Source organism: Sciurus vulgaris (genome assembly GCF_902686455.1).
Source record: "Sciurus vulgaris genome assembly, chromosome: 9".
NCBI lineage: Eukaryota > Metazoa > Chordata > Mammalia > Rodentia > Sciuridae > Sciurus > Sciurus vulgaris.
In genome coordinates this window covers 113,706,164-113,726,518 of record NC_136469.1, presented here as the reverse complement: position 1 = coordinate 113,726,518, position 20,355 = coordinate 113,706,164, and the positions used below count along the sequence as shown (strand labels likewise).

General features: G+C 34.6%; 1 protein-coding gene across 4 annotated transcripts in view; it reads right to left on the bottom strand.

Moving 5' to 3' along the window:
• Positions 1 to 1,101: 1,101 nt before the first annotated feature.
• The window catches only part of PDS5A (PDS5 cohesin associated factor A), a 142,941-nt gene continuing 123,687 nt past the window's right edge, over positions 1,102 to 20,355 (bottom strand). For all 4 annotated transcript variants that reach the window (XM_079152786.1, XM_079152789.1, XM_079152787.1 and 1 more), the window contains 7 exons: positions 12,663 to 12,795; positions 11,646 to 11,765; positions 10,654 to 10,716; positions 9,515 to 9,660; positions 8,192 to 8,300; positions 3,336 to 3,688; positions 1,102 to 2,714 (listed from right to left, as the gene is read on the bottom strand). In XM_079152786.1, coding sequence (XP_079008912.1) covers positions 2,711 to 2,714; positions 3,336 to 3,688; positions 8,192 to 8,300; positions 9,515 to 9,660; positions 10,654 to 10,716; positions 11,646 to 11,765; positions 12,663 to 12,795 — 928 coding nt within the window. In that variant the 3' untranslated portion in view covers positions 1,102 to 2,710. The remainder of the gene's footprint in view (positions 2,715 to 3,335; positions 3,689 to 8,191; positions 8,301 to 9,514; positions 9,661 to 10,653; positions 10,717 to 11,645; positions 11,766 to 12,662; positions 12,796 to 20,355) is intronic.

Here is a 20,355-nt window from a genome sequence, read left to right as displayed (position 1 = left end):
CTTGTAGTTTGACAAATACAAGAAGCTTCAAACTAGACACAAAGGGTTAACATCAATTTTCAAATATAAGTCTGCACTTTTGTGTTGTAGTTCTCTGAGATGTGAATACCAAATTCCTAAGATTTTACATTTTCCTTCACAAAGGAAAACTGACAGATTAACAAGTCCCTCCCATTATCTTAATCTTTCTACCATTTTTTTTTACTCTCCTTTCCCTTAGTGCCAGACACTTGTGTCATTAACAAAATCATGGTGACCCATTTACATATCTATGAGCAACAGATCCTTCAGTTAAACTCCTCTCCTGCAGAAGTCTAAAGAGCCATAAATAGATGCAAATGCGATGTACATTTTGTGTAATGTGGCCCAACACTTAAGAACCTTCTCTCTCACTGCTTTTGACTAATTGCACAGCATCCAGTTTACTAGATTACCATCAATATACTTTCTGTTGGTGACAAATTAAGAGCTCTTTTCTGGGGATTGAACCCAGAGGTGCTTAACCACCGAGCCACATCTCTCAGCCCTTTTTCTTTTTCATTTTGAGATAGGGTCTCACTGAATTACCAAGGCTGGCTTTGAACTTGTGATCCTTCTGCCTCACCCTCCCCAGACGCTGGGATTAGAGATGTGTACCACCACACCTGGCAAACTAGAGCTCTTAAGAATCAAGGTGTCAAGGTTAAGGGTTGTGGCTCAGTGTTAGAGCACTGGCCTAGCATGTGTGAGACTCTTGGTTGGATCCTCAGCACCTCAAAACAAAACAAAAAGGAATTAAGGTGTCTGATGCTAAGAGAACTTTAAACTTTCTAAATAGAACACACCCACTGAATGCTTGAGGGACTTTACTGACTATGCATAGATATTCTTTTTCAGCATGTTGGAGACAAAATTTTATACTTCCTAAAGGGTTATGAAGAGGCAAAAGGAAGAAAGAATAGAACTTCTCTGCACTTTTAGAAGATACTGTTTTGTGTCATTGGTATCCATTGTTCCCTAACCATCTAATACTTAAATGTGTGTATGTATATGCATACTGAAAAGAATTACCCATCTTTCACTCAGTAACAGCCAACTCTGGATTATCTATGAGAACATTAGTGACATTTACTACCATCAAATTTCGTTCTTAATAGTCTTCCCTTTTTTTTGGACAATTTCATTGTTTGTTTTACATCCTATGTAGACTATAGTTTAAGACCAAGGTATAAGGCAAATGTTGCTTATTTCTGCCAACCCATGCTAGGTATGTGTAAGGAAAAAGCACTTTCTTCTAGGGCTTTGGGGATGAGTCTAAGTGTTCAGTGGGGGCAGAATGTAACTCTGAGCATAGAAAGGATGAATTTCAAAGTCCTCCTGAATCAGCATGCCTTCATTACTTTGTTTGTAAGTTTATGATTACCACAAACTAAGCACAGTTGCTATTTTATAGATAATGGAGAGTTGACTGAAATCATGTTCTTGGTTTATGACTTTAGCCCTTTCACATAAAAAATTCACAATAAAGCATAATATAAAAAGATTAAAAAAGACTGCCATGACATCTAGAAGCATTTATTTTATGCAAAAAACTTAAATATGATTATGTGTACACAAAAAGTGTACACATTACCTATGCTGAACAATGCCAAGAAACAATATATTGATGCAACATTTATCCCTAAAATAAAGATAAAAACTGAGCCCAGAACAGCAGACAAAAACACTTATTTCCCAATAGCACAATGCTGAAAACTGATAGTAATCCTAAACACCTCCCATTTTCCTTACAAAGCTGCCAAAGGCCAACTATTTTAAAAAATTGACTTTTTTTTTTTTACATCAATAATAAAAATCTGGTGACAAACATTATAAAACCAAATGCTGGACAGTCTTTACTCCTTTAAAATTCCAAATATTCCAACATAATCACAGGAGTAAAAACCATTTTAAAGTGATATGCTTTATGAAACAAACAATATGTACATTTATTGCAAATTATATTAAACTAAAATGGAGGGGAAATCAAAATATGAAGTGTTTACTACTTGCAAATCAATAATAATTTTAATTATTTTCTCACTCTGATAAAAATCAGAAAGCAACATTTATAAAATTGCCACCACATCACTTTTCATAGCAGGGAACTGAAATCTGTACATCTCATTTTTGCAGAAAAGTAGACAGGCAGAAAGAATTATACATAAAAGTTTCCAAAAGGAAAAACAAAGAAATATTTGATCTCTTTTCTTCTAAAAAAAAATTAATTCAGTAGACTTCTATTTCTTTCTTGTGTAACATGGGAATTCATGGCTCTAGAATGGATGAATTTTCAGTGTCAGTGTAAGGACATCTTGTTACTCTCTTTAAAATAAAAAATGCAGCATGGAAATTAATGGTGTATTACGCGTTTAAACTCCAGATATGCAGGAACTGGAACCAAATGTTAAGCAATTTGCTTAATTATTGACTTTTCACAGGAAAAGTCTGGGGGGAGGGAGAACAGAGTTGCTTTTAGCCTCTCTCGAGTTTCTGCTGTACATTTCCATCATAGGACTGTGGTCATGTGAAAAGGAAGTCATAGTTTCTTTCGGTTTTCAAGGCAGAAAGTGTGTGTTCTGAAGTGAACTTCTTTTTCTGTGCAGGGACAGTCTGAATCCAAGTTTTTGAAGAAGCTGGAGCCTGCTTCTGTTTGGCCTTCATTTTCTCACTTTGTAGAAGAGTTTTCTTTTTACCTTGGGGACAGTAGAAGAATACAGAGTTAGAAAAGATGTAGACAGATACAAACCAAACCAAAATGATTTCCTTTCTATAGTTGTTAATAAAAAAACACCAATGAAAAAGCTTTTGCTTTCTAGTATCAAGTGCTGCTACCAGTCCTATTGCTTATAATGATAAGATCTATTTAACTGAAATAATTTTTTAATCCAAACTTTCAAGAATGATATGTGAGAAAAACTACTGGAAATTATGACAAAATGAAATTATAAATAGGAAAATAAGATCTGTCTTCTGGGCTAGGTAAACAAATAACATTTTAGAGTATACTAAATACAAACAAAAACCAGGAGGAAAATATAAGTTAGTTCAATTAACAGGTTAGCTAGAATCCCATTTTCCTACAGGGAATGAGATTCTGATTCCTGGTTAAGTAAAAGTTAACCAAAGGGAAAAAGAAAAGGAGATCTTTCTTCAAATCAGTGCCTTAAAAGTAAAGATTATGAGATGAGAATAAATGCCATTATAATTTTTGAGCAAAATCAAATGCAGTTTTCATTCCTAAATATTCAGTTGTTTGGGGTGACTGACACATACTAAGAATTTATTCTAAGGTAGGCAAGAATGGTGTATGTTACCTTTGTAAATCAATCTGTCTCTCCGTTGGTCCCGCCTTTTTGGCTACATCTTGCAGTTTGGGTGCTTTGGCATTACCTGCTTCCAAACCCCCAGGGCTCTCTTGACTGACTGCAGCTCTTTTCCTTCCCTTACTTGTGGGTTTATTTATATCATCATTTTTGGTTGCATTGCCCTGAGATTCAGACTTGGGTCGACGTCCTCTCCTGGGTTTGGAAGGGGCAGGTGGCCCTGATTCATCTACTTTCTCATCTGCTTTTTGTTGGATATTCTCTGCACCAGCTGCTGTTACTGTTCTTTTCTTTCCTCGGTCACTGCTGATATTGCCCTGGGTAGCCTGATCAGAATTTATTTCCTAAAAGAGTACAAAACAATTCTGTAAACACAAATTCCTTAAATATCAATGACTGGTAATAGAAAAGAATATTTAAAAGGAGTTGGGATTCCACGGCTCCTAGTGAACTGCTTACATCTCATTTGGAAAGTAAGTTCTTTGAGGAGGAGGACTATGCCTGGTACCTACTTTGGTGGTTGGCACACATTATGTGCTCAGTAAATGTTTAATAAAATGCATAGGCAGTACACAAGAAAGAACACCTATTTGGTTTTACTATAATAAACTCTTTTTCAATGATGGCATGCTCTAAATTTATCACTTTTCAAAGGAGTATTTTCTTATTTTGTATCTTGTTTAACAATATTTATAGTTCAGTGATATGAGGTTTTTTTAAAAGTATTTTTTTAATTGTCGATGGACCTTTAATTTATGTGGTGCTGAGAATCGAACCCAGTGCCTCACATGTACACGGCAAGTACTCTACCACTGAGCCACAGCCCCAGCACACCAATATGAAGTTCTTTAATTTCTAACTCCATTATAACTTTTGTGTTATTACAGCAAAAAACATCAACCTGTTTTTTGCTATGTATTTTCTTTTCCCTCTTTTTAGTTCAGCATTAAGTCATTTAAAATTGTTCAAAGTAAGAGAATCTCATTTTACCATAACATATATAATGGATTTTAGGATAAACAATGGTTTGGGCTGGGGATGTGGCTCAGTGGTAAAGCAGTTGCCTGGAATTGCGTGAGGCTCTGGGTTTGATCCCTAGCACCAAAAAATAAAAACGATAATAAAAAAGAAGAATGAACAATGGTTTTCAGAATGAAAGTGACACAATACCTACATAAATGATATTTAGGAACCATTTATAATTTGTTTGTTGCATGCCTTTATTTTATTTATGCACTGCTAAAAATCGAACCCAGTGCCTCACACGAAGGCAAGCGCTCTGCCACTGAGCTATAGCCTTAGCCCATCAGTTATAATTTGACTGATATAATTCTAATTGATTAAAGGGAAATAGGAACACTATCATCCAAAAAAATTACACTGTATCTTTCCAATTAATTTTCATTTTCCCCAGAAAAATCATTCCAGAATGACTGGAGGAAATTATTATGCTTCATCTTAGCCAAAATGCCAAGAAGTGATGGGAAAAATATTATAAATTGTCATGTTAGAAGAAAACTTACGATTTTAACTATTTAAGTGAGAAGATCTACAAATCACTATTTATTCCAGTGTTTACACTAATGTTAAGCCTTGTAGAGAATGGATTAAGAGAACTCTAAGAGAATGTAAGGACCAGTGTAAGGTGGCCCACAGGATTAGTGAAATACACAGTGCGCCCGAGAACAGATATGCAAAGTAATCTTGAAAAAAAAGATGGTTCCTAGACAAAACAATATGGCACTTTTTTTTTTTTTTCCTTTTTGCAGTGCTAGGGATAGAATCCAGGTCCTTGCACATGATAGGTAAGGGCTCTACAACTGAGCCCCAGCCCCAGCTCCACAACAAAGCACTATTACTATTAAACTTGAAGTAGGAACTATTCATTTAAATGATTTTACATGTGGTGGCTGCTGGACATAGATTGGGGGACAAGATTGATATGGTTCCTGACCTCAGGTATGCAAGTGTGGCAGATGAGTAATTTTTATTTTAAATATCACACATCAATTTTTAACCAGTCCTTTTCAGCATATTATTATTTAAAAACATGAAAGCAGAACCCTAGCATATGAAAAGTGAAGAATTCTAGACAGAGGAGATAGCATAAAGTACCTGAAGAGACAAAGTTTTGTAGATTTAAGGAATTCTGACCATAAGAAGTGATGCCAGTGTGGTTCACGATAAGGTAGGAGAAGCAGGCATGGACTGCTTTATGAATGAATGCTTTATAGGATATGCAAAAATGTGATTTTTTTTCCCAGTGCCAAAGAAAGTAATCCATAACCGAAACTGCATTTTAATAAAACCACATTGGCTACTGTATGGTTATTGTATTGAAAGGAAGAATACTAACTGGAAGGTAAAACTACTACAGCATTAGAACTTGAGTTCAATTTAAAAATGGGCAAAATATCAATAGGCAATTTACAGAAGGGCATTCAAATATTCAACAAACACACTTGCAGTCAGAGAAATGCAAATTAAATTAATAGTGGGGTATGAGTGTTGATACTTAGATTGAAAAAAGTAAAAAGAACTTTAAAACTGTTGGTAGGTTTGTAGAGAAAAAAAATACTCTCTTACCCTGTTGACACAAATGTCAAGTGTTTCATTCTTTCAGAGAATCAACATGGAAATGTCTCAAATCTATAATATTGTTATCCTTTGACCCATGGAAATAAAAGCACCAGGAAGAATGTGTTGCATGAATGTATAAAGAGTATTCTTTGAGCTGGTATGGTGTTGTGTGCTTATAATCCCAGAAATTTGGGAGGCTGAGATGAGAGAATCACAAGTTTGAAACTAGTGTTAGCAACCTACCAAAATCCTGTCTCAAAAATAAAAAAATAAAAAGGAATGGGGATGTAGCTCAGTGGTGAAGTACTCCTGAGTTCAATCCCCAGAATCCTCCCAAACTCCCACAAACAAAAGAAAAAGTTCACTGAGACATTTTTTGTAGTAGCAAAATAAGACAAAGTATAGGTGTATACCCAGATGAAAATGATAAAAAACTGAGGAGGAAAAAGGACATAGTACAAATTAAAATGCTTAAAAGAAAACATTAAAATCATACACTGATCACACTTACACATTTATGATGATTATGTTCATATGTAAAAAGAGCTCAAGTAAAGCCAAATGAAGAGGAAAGCAGTTGTCTCAGGTACAACATGTGGCAGTATCACTTACCTGAATCCTGGGATATATGTGTCTTGGTTCTTTTAATTACCTCCCTTATTTATCCTTCATTTTTCAATATCCCTCATAGAGTAAATAATAGGAGAGAATATACTGATTTGTAAATATACACATGCAATTTGCTGAATAATTTCCATACAAAGAAGCTAATACACTAGTTTATACATCAGTCTCTGAGAAATTGGTTAGCAAGAAATTTTAGTCCTTACATTTTGTCGAACTGGGGATCAAACCCATGTTCTCACACATGCCAGCTTCCCCACTGAGCTACATCCCCCCTATCCTTTTGCCCTTCTTAAATTTTATTTTGTGACAGGGTCTAAGTTTTCCTGGCTGGCCTCAAACTTGTGATCTTTCTGCCCCAGGCTCTCAATCTCTGGGATTACAGGCATGTGCTACAGTCCCTGGTTTGTACCACTTCTTAATATGCACTCTCAGTATATGTAATTCAATGACTGTGACATTGTGTATTTTTGTATCTTATTTATAGCAAATCTACTTAATTCTTTATGAGGACCCAATAATATTCCAAAGTACTGGTTCCTGGATTCTAAGAATTTTGACAGTGAGAGGTGCCCTGTTGTTACCTAAATCCAGTAATATACTGTATTTCAGATAACAGGTAGCAAAAATTTGGATAGTGAGAGATTAAAATGCACCCTTATAGAGTAATCCGTTCATTCACATGAGAGATTAGATAGGAAAAATTCAGTTATTTTGGAATAACTGTATTTTATATACCTGAGAGTAATACTTAAAACATTTGATGACTACAATAAATACACACTAGGGAATAAAAGGTAAGTATGTCAAAAATATAATTCTTTGGAAAAGAAACACTTAATAGTAACTTAAGCCACTTGTACTAAGAAAAGTTATTAACCTCACTTTACAGCTGAATGAAGCTTATGGAAGTTAAGCAATCTGTCCAAGTTAAAACAGAGCCAGTAAGTTGCAGTCTGGATTCAAAAATTGGATCTGATGCTCCTACCATTATCTTACACTCCTTTTTCTTCTGCCAAAAAATTGTTAATAAAACTGGGTGCCATGGTTTAAAGTTCAACAATAAAGAATGTGGCTGTTAAATAAAAACTCAAGCATACTTATAAATGCTAAACTACAAAAACTTAACTTTGAGGAGTACAATATAAACAAAACAGAGTGCTGACCTCTGGGCATGAATAAATGAACTTCTGAAAATAAAATCTCAAAAACTCTCACTCCTGTTCTTTCAAGGTGTGGAAGGGGTAGTGTGGCAGAAGGATACTATCATAGGTGACCACACATAAACTCTTATAAAATGAAGTAGGGAGATGTAGGCAGAATCACTTCTGGGGAACAGAAGCACTAAATATTACGGGGAGTGAAAAACACTTGTATAAAATGTGGTACGGACATTTAGCTATTGGCTGTTGAAATTCTGACCCTGACCACAAAATCCTAAGAACCTTCTTCATAGGAAAAATCCACTTGTTAAATGTGAACAGGGACTAGGGGTATAGTTCAGTGGTAGAGTGCTTGCCTAGTATGTGTGAGGTCCTAGGTTCAATTCCCAGCTCCCCAAGATAGATAGATAGGTAGAAATATAGACAAACAAACAGAAAGATAAGTTAAAAACAAAAAACAAACAAACTAAAAAACACTACCTTATTTTTTACTGGATCGATGTTTTTTACAGGTGTTACAGAAATAATTCTCACAGGGTTCTCTTCATTTTCACTAATTCCAGTTTCTGTAGCCTCTGAACTCTGTTCCCTAGTGAAAAAAATAAATAAACCAAGGCTTCTTTATTTCACCACATATACACAAAGTCCACTCTTACACTCTACCAATAAGGAAAAGGCTTTGCCTGGTTTAGAAACCTAAACAAGTAATGAAATGATTGCAAGATTCAGATCTTCTGTAATTAGACTATAAATATCATATGACTAATTTCCATTTAATAATCTTAGGCAGAAATCACTGCCTAAAACTACCTGACAAAGCTTAATCGTCAAGAAACAAAATAACACAATTATTCTAAATCTTATCTTGTGTGGGTAAGAAACCCTAAAACAAAAACCAAACTATAAGTCATAGTATAAGTAGAGTAATTTCCAGTATTCTTAATGTTCTACAAGAGAGGGACTGTAAGGAGAAAAGCCCATGTAGAAGTGTTTGAATCCCTGTCTTCTCTTTAAACCACAGCTGCTCCATGTTAATTCATTTTATATTTGGGAATTTCATTGCTAAAAGTGGTTTAAGCATTACTAGTTGAGTTTATCCTTAACCTTAATGGATAAGAATACAATGTTTAAAAAACTCAATGTTTAGGGTTGTAACAGTAGGGTCAAGGAGAAAATTTTTTATGTAGTGATTAACAAAGCAAATATGACATATTAATTATGTGGAAAATGTTATGTGAACATTACATTAATGACATTACACCAATTAGAGATTTTAAAAAGTATTCCCAGTTATTTAATAGTTATATTTTTATGGCTTTTTGTTGAATTTTCTTAGGCATATAAAGCAAACACTTCCATGTAAAAGAGTTATATTACAAATACTTGTGTTTTCTGTTTTTTTAATCTTGTGGTGGTACTGGGGATTGAATCCAGGGCCTTGCACATGCTAGGCAAGTGCTCTAACACTGAATTCCCAGTGCTTTCCTTTAACTTTTCTATGTACTTAGAATACTAAATTATTTCCAAATGTACACTCCATTCTTGATTCTACTCATTAAAAAATACTAAACATGGGCTGGGGGTGTAGCTTGCTTTGAACACACAAGACCCTGCACATTCCCCAGCACCACAAACCACCCCAAACCCTCCCTAAACCAACAAACCATGTACAATTCATCAGAACTATTTTGTACTAAAACATTTCTAAAAGTAGAAGTCTATTTTATGATAGAATGCTTTAGGAATAAATTAAAAGATAAACCAAGCAGCGAGTGAGAAAACAAAAACAGAGAAAAAATTTGCCTTGATCGATTTCCAGTTGAGGGATTCAGTTCTGAATTTACATTAATATTGCTTCCGGTCTCAGTGCCAGTGCTTCTAACATAGGGTTTCCTTCCTGTTGCTGATAAAGGCTTGTTTACTGTACCCAGTACTCCAGTGGGCTTTGGCTGAAAAATCACACACATACACAGATTATTTTATATTGTAGTAAAAGGGATACATATAAATTCAGAAGCAGGTAAAAGATATTCTTTAGCTTAAGCCAAAGAATTATTGTTGTTACCTTGGAAGGTTAAGCCCTAAATTTATTAGAAATGAAAATTCTGTAAAAACGTGTTTGGCTGTATTAATAAAAAAGTTATAAGCATCACCTCTACTTAACAATTAAGCAATATTTGTTATTCCTTACAGCTTAATGTTGCCTTTTTTTTTTCTTCTCCACGGTGCTTGAAATGGAACTCAGGGATTCATAAATGCGAGGCAAGTGCTCTATTGCTGAGCTATATGCCCAGCACTGTGTGGTTTTTTGTTTGTTTGTTTTTTTAATGTGATGAGCTCATTCCATGTTGCCCAGGCTGTTCCTGAACTCCTGGGATCAAGCGATGCTTCCAACTCAGTCTCCCAGGTAGCTAGGATTACAGGCATGTACCGTTATACCTGGTTCTTACTGCTTAATCAAAATAAGTAGCCCATAAACATTGAAATATTTAACAAAATGTTTTATAAACAAACTACTGAATATATGGAATACCTTTAGAAACTAACAAGAATTAAATTTTTAAAGTTTTTTAGGATTCATCACATTAGTTTTATGAAACATTATTTAACTCACTAGTATTCAAAATTCTCTTTTTTCCCCCCCAATACTCGGGATTAAACCCACGGCAATTTACCACTGAACTTTATCTTATACATGTAAGTTTATTATCCTATTTCTTAATAAAATCTGCATTTTAGATTATAAATAAATTAATATGAAGCTTATCATCACTGAGAACACATGGTGGCAATTCAGGAGAGTAATACATGGCAGAAGAAATTCTGACCATCAGATGCTACAAACCCATAAGATACCTAAGGAACTATAAAATACAGAGGACATGCAGCAGAATAAGCACACACACAGACAGTATATTTATATGAATATATATATTTAATACCTTTCCTGTTAACAGAAGTACTCTTGTCTCTTCTGAAATATAACTCTTGTCATTACAGAAGTCCTATAAAAAAAAAAAAATGAAAACCAAAAGCCTATCAAATTGAACATGTCTTTTTATTATCCAAACAAAACTTTTCAGACATTATACACTGCAATAACAATTATATTTATGTTTATCTATCTCCATTCATGACCTAGACATTGTCACCTTAATTAAACATACTTTGTTTCTTAAAACCATTAAACAAACATCAAAATATCACATAGAAGCATGGAATAAATAAGACATTTTTAAAAAAGTTTTTAAATTTCAAAATACCTAGGAACACTCAAAGAGCATGGGTTATCTAGAAGATTCACTGATGTGGAAACAATTTCCTAGGAGCAGAATAAATGTATTATGTGTAATCAATTAAAAGTAGAATTTATTGAATGCTTACTGTGATAAACTCTTCAAATAGAAAATACTATCAACTCTTCATATATATTATTTATACCCACATTATAGACATGAAAGAATTAAGCCTCAGAGGAGTTAAAACTTATCCTTCAGGTCAGAAATGATTGATGAGAATCCAGGTCTATCAACTGCCAAGACCAATTCCATCAACTCTAATATTTTATTTCATATGTGGATATATTTATATTGACAGCATATCAAATATTTTATTGTCTAAAAACATTAATAGCATTTAAATAAAATTAGATCAAAATAATTTTAAAAATCTGAACACTTTTTCCAACTAGAAATATCCAGAAGGGTCATAAGAACAATAAAAAACTTGATTGTACTCCTGCTTAGGTGAGAATGATGTTGTGCAGGGGTGTAAAGAAAATATCCCATTCTTCAATAAACATAGAGGTTTTTTTTTTTTTTTTTTTTTTTTTAACTTTGTACTCAAGATTATCTAACATTTGCCACTAAGGTTGATGTAATTTATATTTAAATCATTTTAGTATGATAGAAAAATGAGGCAAATAAAAAATTACCTTTTCAGGTTGTGTAAAAAATTTCATTGGGAGGACTGGGTCCTTTGGTGAATCTGCATTGCACAAAGCACTTTTACTATTTATAACGCACAGAGCCACATCACACACTGTATAAAGTTTCTAGGGAAGAAAATAATGAAAGATTTTTACATAATTTTCATGATTACATAATAATTAAAAGTACCATTTCCACAAAATACATAAGAGTTATAAAGAGAATATGTGGGTTTTTTTTTTTTTTTTTTTTTTTGGTGGTGCTGGGGATTGAACCCAGGGCCTTGTGCTTGCAAGGCAAGCACTCTAGCAACTGAGCTATATCCCCAGCCCAGAATATATGGTTATTTATTCCTTGAATATTTCCTATTTCTGTTCAGCATAGCTTCCTCCTGATAAAGAAAACAAAAAACAAAAACACCCGTACCTTAATTTAACATGAATGCCAAGTATGAAGTAGAAAAGACAAGTCAGATCAAAGAAAGCATATAACAGCATATCCATTTGTCTGTAACTCTTGATAGAAGAACATAAGACAGTACAGTTATAAATTTTGGATCCCTCCTACCGGCAATGGTGCTGCGGATCCAACCTAGAGCTCAGAGTATGCGAGGCAATGGCTCTATCATTGAGCTACATTCTCAGTCCAAATTGTATTAATTTGTATCCTTTTGTTTTGAAGATTTTTTATGTATTTTTTGAGTCTAAAAATCCCAAAATAGGGCTGGGGCTGTAGCTCAGTGGTAGAGTGCTTGGCTGGCATGCACAAGGCATTTGGTTCAATCCCCAGCACTGTGAAAAAACGCAAACAGCCAAAAAAATCAGCCAACCAATCAACCAAACAGAAACCCTCAAAAACCCCAAATAACAAAATTGAATTGTGATAAAATCAATAAAAACTGATCCTGAATATATTTTAACGAATACTCAGCAATTAAAATTATGTAATGATCAGGAAAAGGGAGTGAGTTGATATATTTTTCTGTGACATTTTAATATCCTCTGGTCTAACAGTCATCTTACTTCATTTGTCTTGGATTCATCTGGAGACTGGGCATCCCTGGTTAGCTTGATGTTCTCTGCCATCTTCTTCATAAAGGCATGGCTATTATTTTCATTCTTTGTCATTAAAACTTCAAGCATGAACCACAGGCACCTAAATGGTAAAATATCAAGGAGACAAAATGTAGATGCTTTTGTTTAATGAAATAAATATCTTATTGGGAAGGTCTGTTGTCAGAATGCAATCAAATTAAAAAAAAAAAAAAAAAGAAAACTCTACTAATAGTAGTATATTAGTCTGTTATATTCAAGTAGAAAATAAACCACAAAATAATATATTAAAAATGAAAACATAATATGAGAAATTCTGACAGCTGCATGAGGCACATAAAACTATTCAGTAAACATTTAGATCATATAACATGTCTAACACTGAAAATGATGTGCAAACCAGGACCTGGCAGAGTTTTGGCATACTGACTAAGCTATGTAGGTCTATAATTGGTATCTAATTCTGCTGAGATGCAAGTCTGAATTGTAGGTAGTAGGAGGCTGGTGTGTGTGGTCATAAGCCACTCAGCTAAACAGTTACCTCTTAAACCTAAAGTTACATCTTAAACCATTTTTGTTGTTTTGAACTTGTTACTATACACTCATAATGCATAAAGCATATGAACACAACATAGTAAAAGTGAACCCTAAATCAGGGAACTTAAATTGACCAATCTGGGAGCAGAGCTTGTATTTTATTTATGTATTTACTTACGTACTTACTTATTTATTTATTTAACTTTTTTTTTTTTTTTTGGATACTGGGGATTAAACCCAGAGGCACCTAACCACCGAGTCACATCCCCAGCCTTTTGGTTTTATTTAGAGACAGAGTCTCACTGAGTTGATTAAGCTGGCTCTGAATTTGTGATCCTCCTGCCTCAGCCTTCAGAGTCGCTGAGATTACAGGCATGCATCACTGAGCCTGGCCAGAACTTGTTTCTAATAAATTACTGGCAAGAGCTGGGTGCAGTGGTGCATACCTGTAATTCCTGCAACTTGGAAGCCTGGGGCAGGACGGCAAATTTGATAATTTTGGTAATTTATGGAGAATCTGTTTCAAAATAAAACGGACTGGGAATATAGGTAGAGTGCCCCTGGCTTCAGTCCCCTTCAATTTTTTTTTTTTTTTTTTAAAGTTGCCAGGATGATTTATAGGTAGGACTACTGCTTTCCTCCATCAATAGGAGAAAGATTTGATGATATTCTATGTGAACTTTGCATATATTCCATGTAAATATTTTAAGATATTAGCTTAATGGTTTAAATGAATGTTGGTATCTTTCATAATACTTATTAACTCTGGCAAATAGTTAACTCTAGTTAGATCTAGATGGCTGCTTCAATTCTGGAAAACTCAAAGGAGAATAGGAAAGACAATAAATGTAAGAAGAATAACAATCAGTTAATATTTAATAAGTTCTTACTATCTGTTGGACATCAAGTTAAGCACTTTATAATTCCCTCATTTGGTACTCAAATGAATATGCAAAAGAATATGTAAAAAATCCATTTTATAGATAAAGAACCTCTCAAAAGGTTTTTCTGGGTGTAATGTCCCTTAACACCACAGAGATTAAAAGGAAAAAAAAAGGGTGGGGGAGAGCAAACTAAGACTAAAACCAGGTCTAATTTTATGCTTTCAACAAAAATGTAACATAACTATAACAAGTCATCTGAGCAACTATGTGCTGGACAAAGAAGCGTAACACAGAACTCACGCATTCTGTAAATCTAAGGAATTCTATTTGTTTATGTGAACACTGAAATCATCAATTCTTTGGTTCAGAATCCTGAGTTTCTATTAATTTGAAGACTCTTTGATCCCTTTAGACAGAACTATTATATTAGAATTACTCTCAGTTTTAGGAGACAATGTGAGGAAGCATTATTATACCAAAATACCAGACTCACTTCTTTGAATAGTTTTAACAAAAAACCTTGCAGTAAGGTTTTAAATATAAATATATATGTAAAACATAAATGTGTACTATCAAAACATAGACTTTACTCACTGAATCAACTGGAAAGAAGTATGTTAATGAAGGATAAAAAACAATACATTAAATGTAACTGCTAACCTTAACCCATCCTCTGGATTCCTGTAATGCTGTGCTTCTTTCCTTATCCCACAAAGCTAATTTCTTCTCCTTTCAAAGTTTTTTTCATTGAGCTTTATGAAATGTACTTTCCATAGAAAACAAATTTCAATGAATGTTCACTTCAGCATTTTATCACAGCTGAAACCAAGCTCCACTTCAGCTACTCCCACCAATGCTTGTTCTGCAATTCCCTGAAGTTACATCCACTTATTCTGCTAGATGTTGCATACTTCGGGTTGGAGGGTGGGTTCAGCTTCTGTTTTCCCAAGTGCTGATTCCAGATATTCTGTTTGTGTTACATTTTCCTAAGAAGCTTGGATCATTTGGCTACATCTCTCCTTTCCTTCTCAATGTCATCTATGATTCTTGCATTTATATAGTTTCTGGATTAGTGTTTTCCTAAGCTCCATTTTTAGGTACTGCCATTTTTCTGGGTTACCTATCCAACACTTTATTTTTCTAATTCCTTAAATGAATTATTTCTGATATATTTCATCTTTGCTTAAAGCACTTATTCCTCAGACATTGCTAGATCTTGCCAATCTTTAGAACTAGTCTACCAGTGAAGTCATAGACCCCAATATTCCACTTTCTGGATACTTCCTTTTCAGTTTTCCTTCAGATAACTCTATTATTAAAACCCTGGTCTTTGACCTCATGGGAACCTCCAAGCTCTTGGCCTTGCTAATTTCCCAACTCTAATTCTTCTGGCTCTCTATTCCTGCATCTTCTCTTCATTATTTCCTTTCTGGTTTATATTACATGAGTCAACATTATAACCACTCTTCAAAACAGTCTTAACTTCCTTACAATTTTCCTATTGGTATACTTTCCTTAAAATTCAAAAACTGAAACAATTCAAGTGTTTGGTTTCTTGGTATCTACATCCAGAATGTTTAACTACTAGAGAAAAATTATGCATCTGAGAAGTTTAATTATAAATTCAAGATTTTTAAATCTTTGTACTTGATGCCAACCAGCTACTCTTCATGTTGCTAATTTCAATTTTTATCTTTCTTCCTCCCTTTCTCCTTCCCTTCCTTCCTTGGTACTGGGGACTGAACCCAGGAACCCTCGACCACTAGGCTATATCTGAAGCCCTTTTCTTATTATTAATTAAAAAAAATTCAGGCAGTGTCTCCCTAAATTGCCAAAGTTTGCCTTGAACTTGGTGACCCTCCTGTCTCAGCCTCCCAAGTCACTGGGATTACAGGTGTGCACCATTGCACCTGTCTACAGCAGCTATTTTCTTTTTCCCACTCATATTTATGATTCTACCACCTTCACCTACCAGCAAAGATCTTGTTCATTTGTCATACAGAAATAAAAGCCATTAGATGAAACTTTCTCAACTTTTTAACACCAGTCTTGGAAATTATTTTTATTCTCCTTCCTTCCCTTTATCTATCCTTAGGATCCCATCCACTCTTCCTTTTGGACACCCCACCTCAATTTATTACCACCCATTTTTTTTGTTCCCTGCAATCATGTCCCACTTCCCTGTCTCCTTTCTAGAAAACTTCTGTTGGTTTCTTCCCTCCCTATTCATAGCTAATTTCCTTAAAGATCTGTCTACCCTATTTCTAGCTCTAATCATTTGGCAGTTTGATTTTCACCTGGACTACTCCATTGCAGGGGATCAACCGCAGGGCCTTGTGCATACTAGGCAAGTCTCCACCACTAAACTGTACCTTCATGCTATAGGTCTTTTTAAAATTCTCTGTTAAACTGGGCATGGTGGCACACACCTGTAATCCTAGGGACATGGGAGACTGAGGCAGGAAGATCACAAGTTGGAGGCCAGTCCCACCAATTTAGCAAGGTCCTAGGCAACTTAGTGAGAACCTGTCTCAAAATAAAATATAAAAAGGGTTGGGGCTGTGTCTCAGTGGTTAAGTTCCTCTGGGTTCTCTGGTTCAAAAAGGATTAAAAAGTATAGAAAGAGGGTTGGGGTTGTGGCTCAGTAGAGGAGTGCTTGCCTAGAACATGTAAGACACTGGGTTCGATCCTCAGTACCACATAAAAGATAAATAAAATATTAAAAGTGTAGAAAGATACAAATTTTAATAACAACAATGGGCTTTGGGGAGGTATGATTATAAATGTTTTCTTTTTAACATTTTCATATTGAATATCACTATAATAAAGGACAAATATTAAATGCTAAAGGCTAATTTAAGTATGATATTTTTTCTCATACAAATATGTTGTTGCTGATCAGAAAAAAATGGGGGAGTCAAAAGATTTAGGAGTCAGTTACAAAGATAAAATAAGAAAAAAAAATCAGAGTCAACTATTTAGAATTCTGGGTCGTGATTAGACACAGAAGTTAGAAAGGTACATGACGAAGAGAGTGGGGACTTAAAGTACAAGCAATGAAGGAAATCTCTCAGATTACTGGCTGACCACAGAGACAACAGACCACACAAATCAAGGAATATGAACAAGAGCTTTCAGTGAATTACCTGTGTACCTTAATGATCTAGAAAAAGAACAAAAAACAAATTAAAACAATCATACGTAAATATAACCTTTAGGGTTTAAAATAAAAAAATAAAAAGTTGGTTCTTTGAAAGTCAAGTTGGTTCTTGACAAACCTTTAGCTAGACTGATTAAGAAAAAAGGACTAGGGGGTTGGGGAGATAGCTCAGTCGGTAAAATGCTTGCCTTGCAAGCACAAGGCCCTAGGTTCGACCGCCAGCACCACAAAAAAAAAAAAAAAAAAAAAAAAAAAAGACAAGAAAAGACACCCTAAAGTAAGCAAAATGAGATAAAAATACATATAATAAGAAAAAAGGACTAAAATCAGAAAGTGGAGACAGTTACCAATGAAAGAGAAATAATGAAGCTTGTAAGACTGTATTATGAACAACTGTGCCATAAACAAACTGGATAACCTGGATGAAACAGACAAATTCCCAGAACAAAAACCTCCAAATGCTAAAAAACAGTAAGTACATTGATGTTAAAAACCTCAAAAAACACTGTCAAACTGAATTCAGCAATATAATAAAAGGATCATACGCCATGACTAAGCAGGATTTATTAATATATAAAAACTGATAAACGAAAGGCAATATATAAAAAACCCACAGCTAAGCTAGGAGCAGGGGCACATACTTGTCATCCTGGTGAGGATGAGGCAGGAGGAATGCAAGTTCAAGGCTATTCACAAAACTTAGCAAGACCCTGTCTCAAAATAAAAAAAAAATTTATTAATCCACATACAAAAAACAAAAAACCCCACAGCTGGTACCCTTCTGACTGTGCTGCTGTAGATCCACGGAAGGGACCCACCCCCTCCACCTCACCTCACCCCCTGCCAGGTCAGAGAGTTTTAGATATTACCCAGGACAGAGAGCAACCCCTAGCCACTTAGGTGGCCTCAGGGTGGGATCAGGTCTGTGAGAACAGAGGATGAGGAACAGGGAAGCTGCTTGGCTCCCTCTCTCTATAGCTCTGCCAGTCACAGTCCAGTGAATGACTACTAGGACATTAAAATTACATATGGGACTCAAGTTCTACTTCTATGGGATATATAGTTCATGAAGTCTGGGAGATGACATGTTTAACTAGTATCCTGAATGATTCTGATGCAGTAAAGATGAACTACTTGGTCTCCTTGTAAGCATTCAGGAAGGGTTAAAAAAATAAAAAGTGATCATTCTGGAAAAATGGATCCATTTTGAAATTCAACTGAAATAAGCTATCTTAAAATTTTGTATAGGAAATCATATCTAACTTCATAATTAAGATGATTTATCACATAAACAAAGCATGTCTTGCTTACATCTTACAAATAACCATTTTTTCCATGCATGACAGATTAAATGAATAGACGGGAGTGAAGGAAAGTAAGGGGATTGTGAATAATGTGTATTTGCTGGACAAAGAGGACAGTGCTACTGGGTGCACCTCAGAAGAGTTTGCATCTTTTGTCTAATTTTGTCTAATTTGTGGCCACAGTAACTTGGTGGGAGATGATTAAAAAGTCATTTTGTTGATAATGTCTGGTTTATGTGATGAGAGTGAATGTGTATCTATTTCTGAAAAAATGACCTAATAAACTCAATGAATTTATGACACATGCACAGTAATTTCATGAATGTGACATTTGTAATACTGTTTCTATTTACAGAAAAAATCAGAATGAAATAAAAGTGCACTTGCATTAAAAAAAAAAAATGACAACCAACAACACACAAAAACCTACAGTTAACAATACATTCAATAGTGAAAGACTCAGTTTTCTCTCCGAGATAAGAAGCAACACAAGGATACTAGTTTTCATCACTTCATACTAGAATTTCTAGTCAATGCAATTAATTAGGCAAGAGAAAGAAATAACAGATACTCAAATTGTATTTGCAGATGATATGATCGTGTATGTATAGAGAACCCTAAAGACTCCATCACAACTCTGAGTGCGGTGGTACATGCCTATAATCCCAGCAGCTCAGGAGTCTGAGGCAGGAGGATTCCAAGTTCAAAGCCAGCCTCGGCAACTTAGCAAAACCCTGTCTCAAAATAAAAAAGGGCTGGGGATATGACTCAGGGGTTGAGTGCCCTAGGTTAAAACCCCCAGCACCAAAACCAAAAATTACAAAACAAAAACCATCATAAAAGCAAAAACAAACATAATAATGTAATTAAGAGTCAATAAATTATTTCAGCAAATGCATATAACAAAAAGTTGTCTTCTCTACATTAACAATTGATGATCTCAAAAGCATATTAAGGGGCTGGGGGAGATAGCTCAGTCGGTAGAGTGCTTGCCTTGTAAGCACAAGACCCTGGGTTTGATCCCCAGCATCCAAAAAAAAAAAAAAAAAAGCATATTAAGAAAACAGTTTACAATGCTCAAACAAAAATGAAATCTTTAGAGACATGAAACTTGTAAACTTTTGAAAACTACCAAACATTGCTAACAAAAAACTTAAAAGACCCAAGTGCATGGAAAGAAATCCTGTGTTAATAGCGTCCTAAAATTCATGTGACACTTTAAAGCCAAAACAATCTTGAAAAGTAGACTCACATTACTCAGTTTGAAACTTATTATAAAGTTACAGTATCAAACACGGTCACAGGGCATAAGGATATATTGACAAAATGAGCAGAACAGAGAGCTGGGACATAAACCCATGCATGGTTGATTTTTTATTTTTTTGATGCTGGGAATTGAACCCAGGTCTTTGTATTCTAGTATGGGGCTATATTCCCAGCTGACAAAAGGGTGCAAAGATCAACTTTTGAGGAAAAGAACTATACAACAAATGGTGCTGGGAAAAATGATATTCACAAGCAAAAGAAAGAGTCTAAACCTTTATCTTATTCCATAAACAAAAATCAATTCAAAATTAAAGATCTTATTTTAAGAGCTAACACTAGAAAAAAATCTTAGCAGAAAATACAGTAGAAAATCTTTATGAACTTGGATTCTTATACATGAAAACAAAATTCAGGCAAACAACAACAACAACAAAAAAAACTAGCCTTCATTAAAATGAAAAACTCTTATTTATCATAGGATACTATTAAGAGGTTAAATCATATACCTGGAT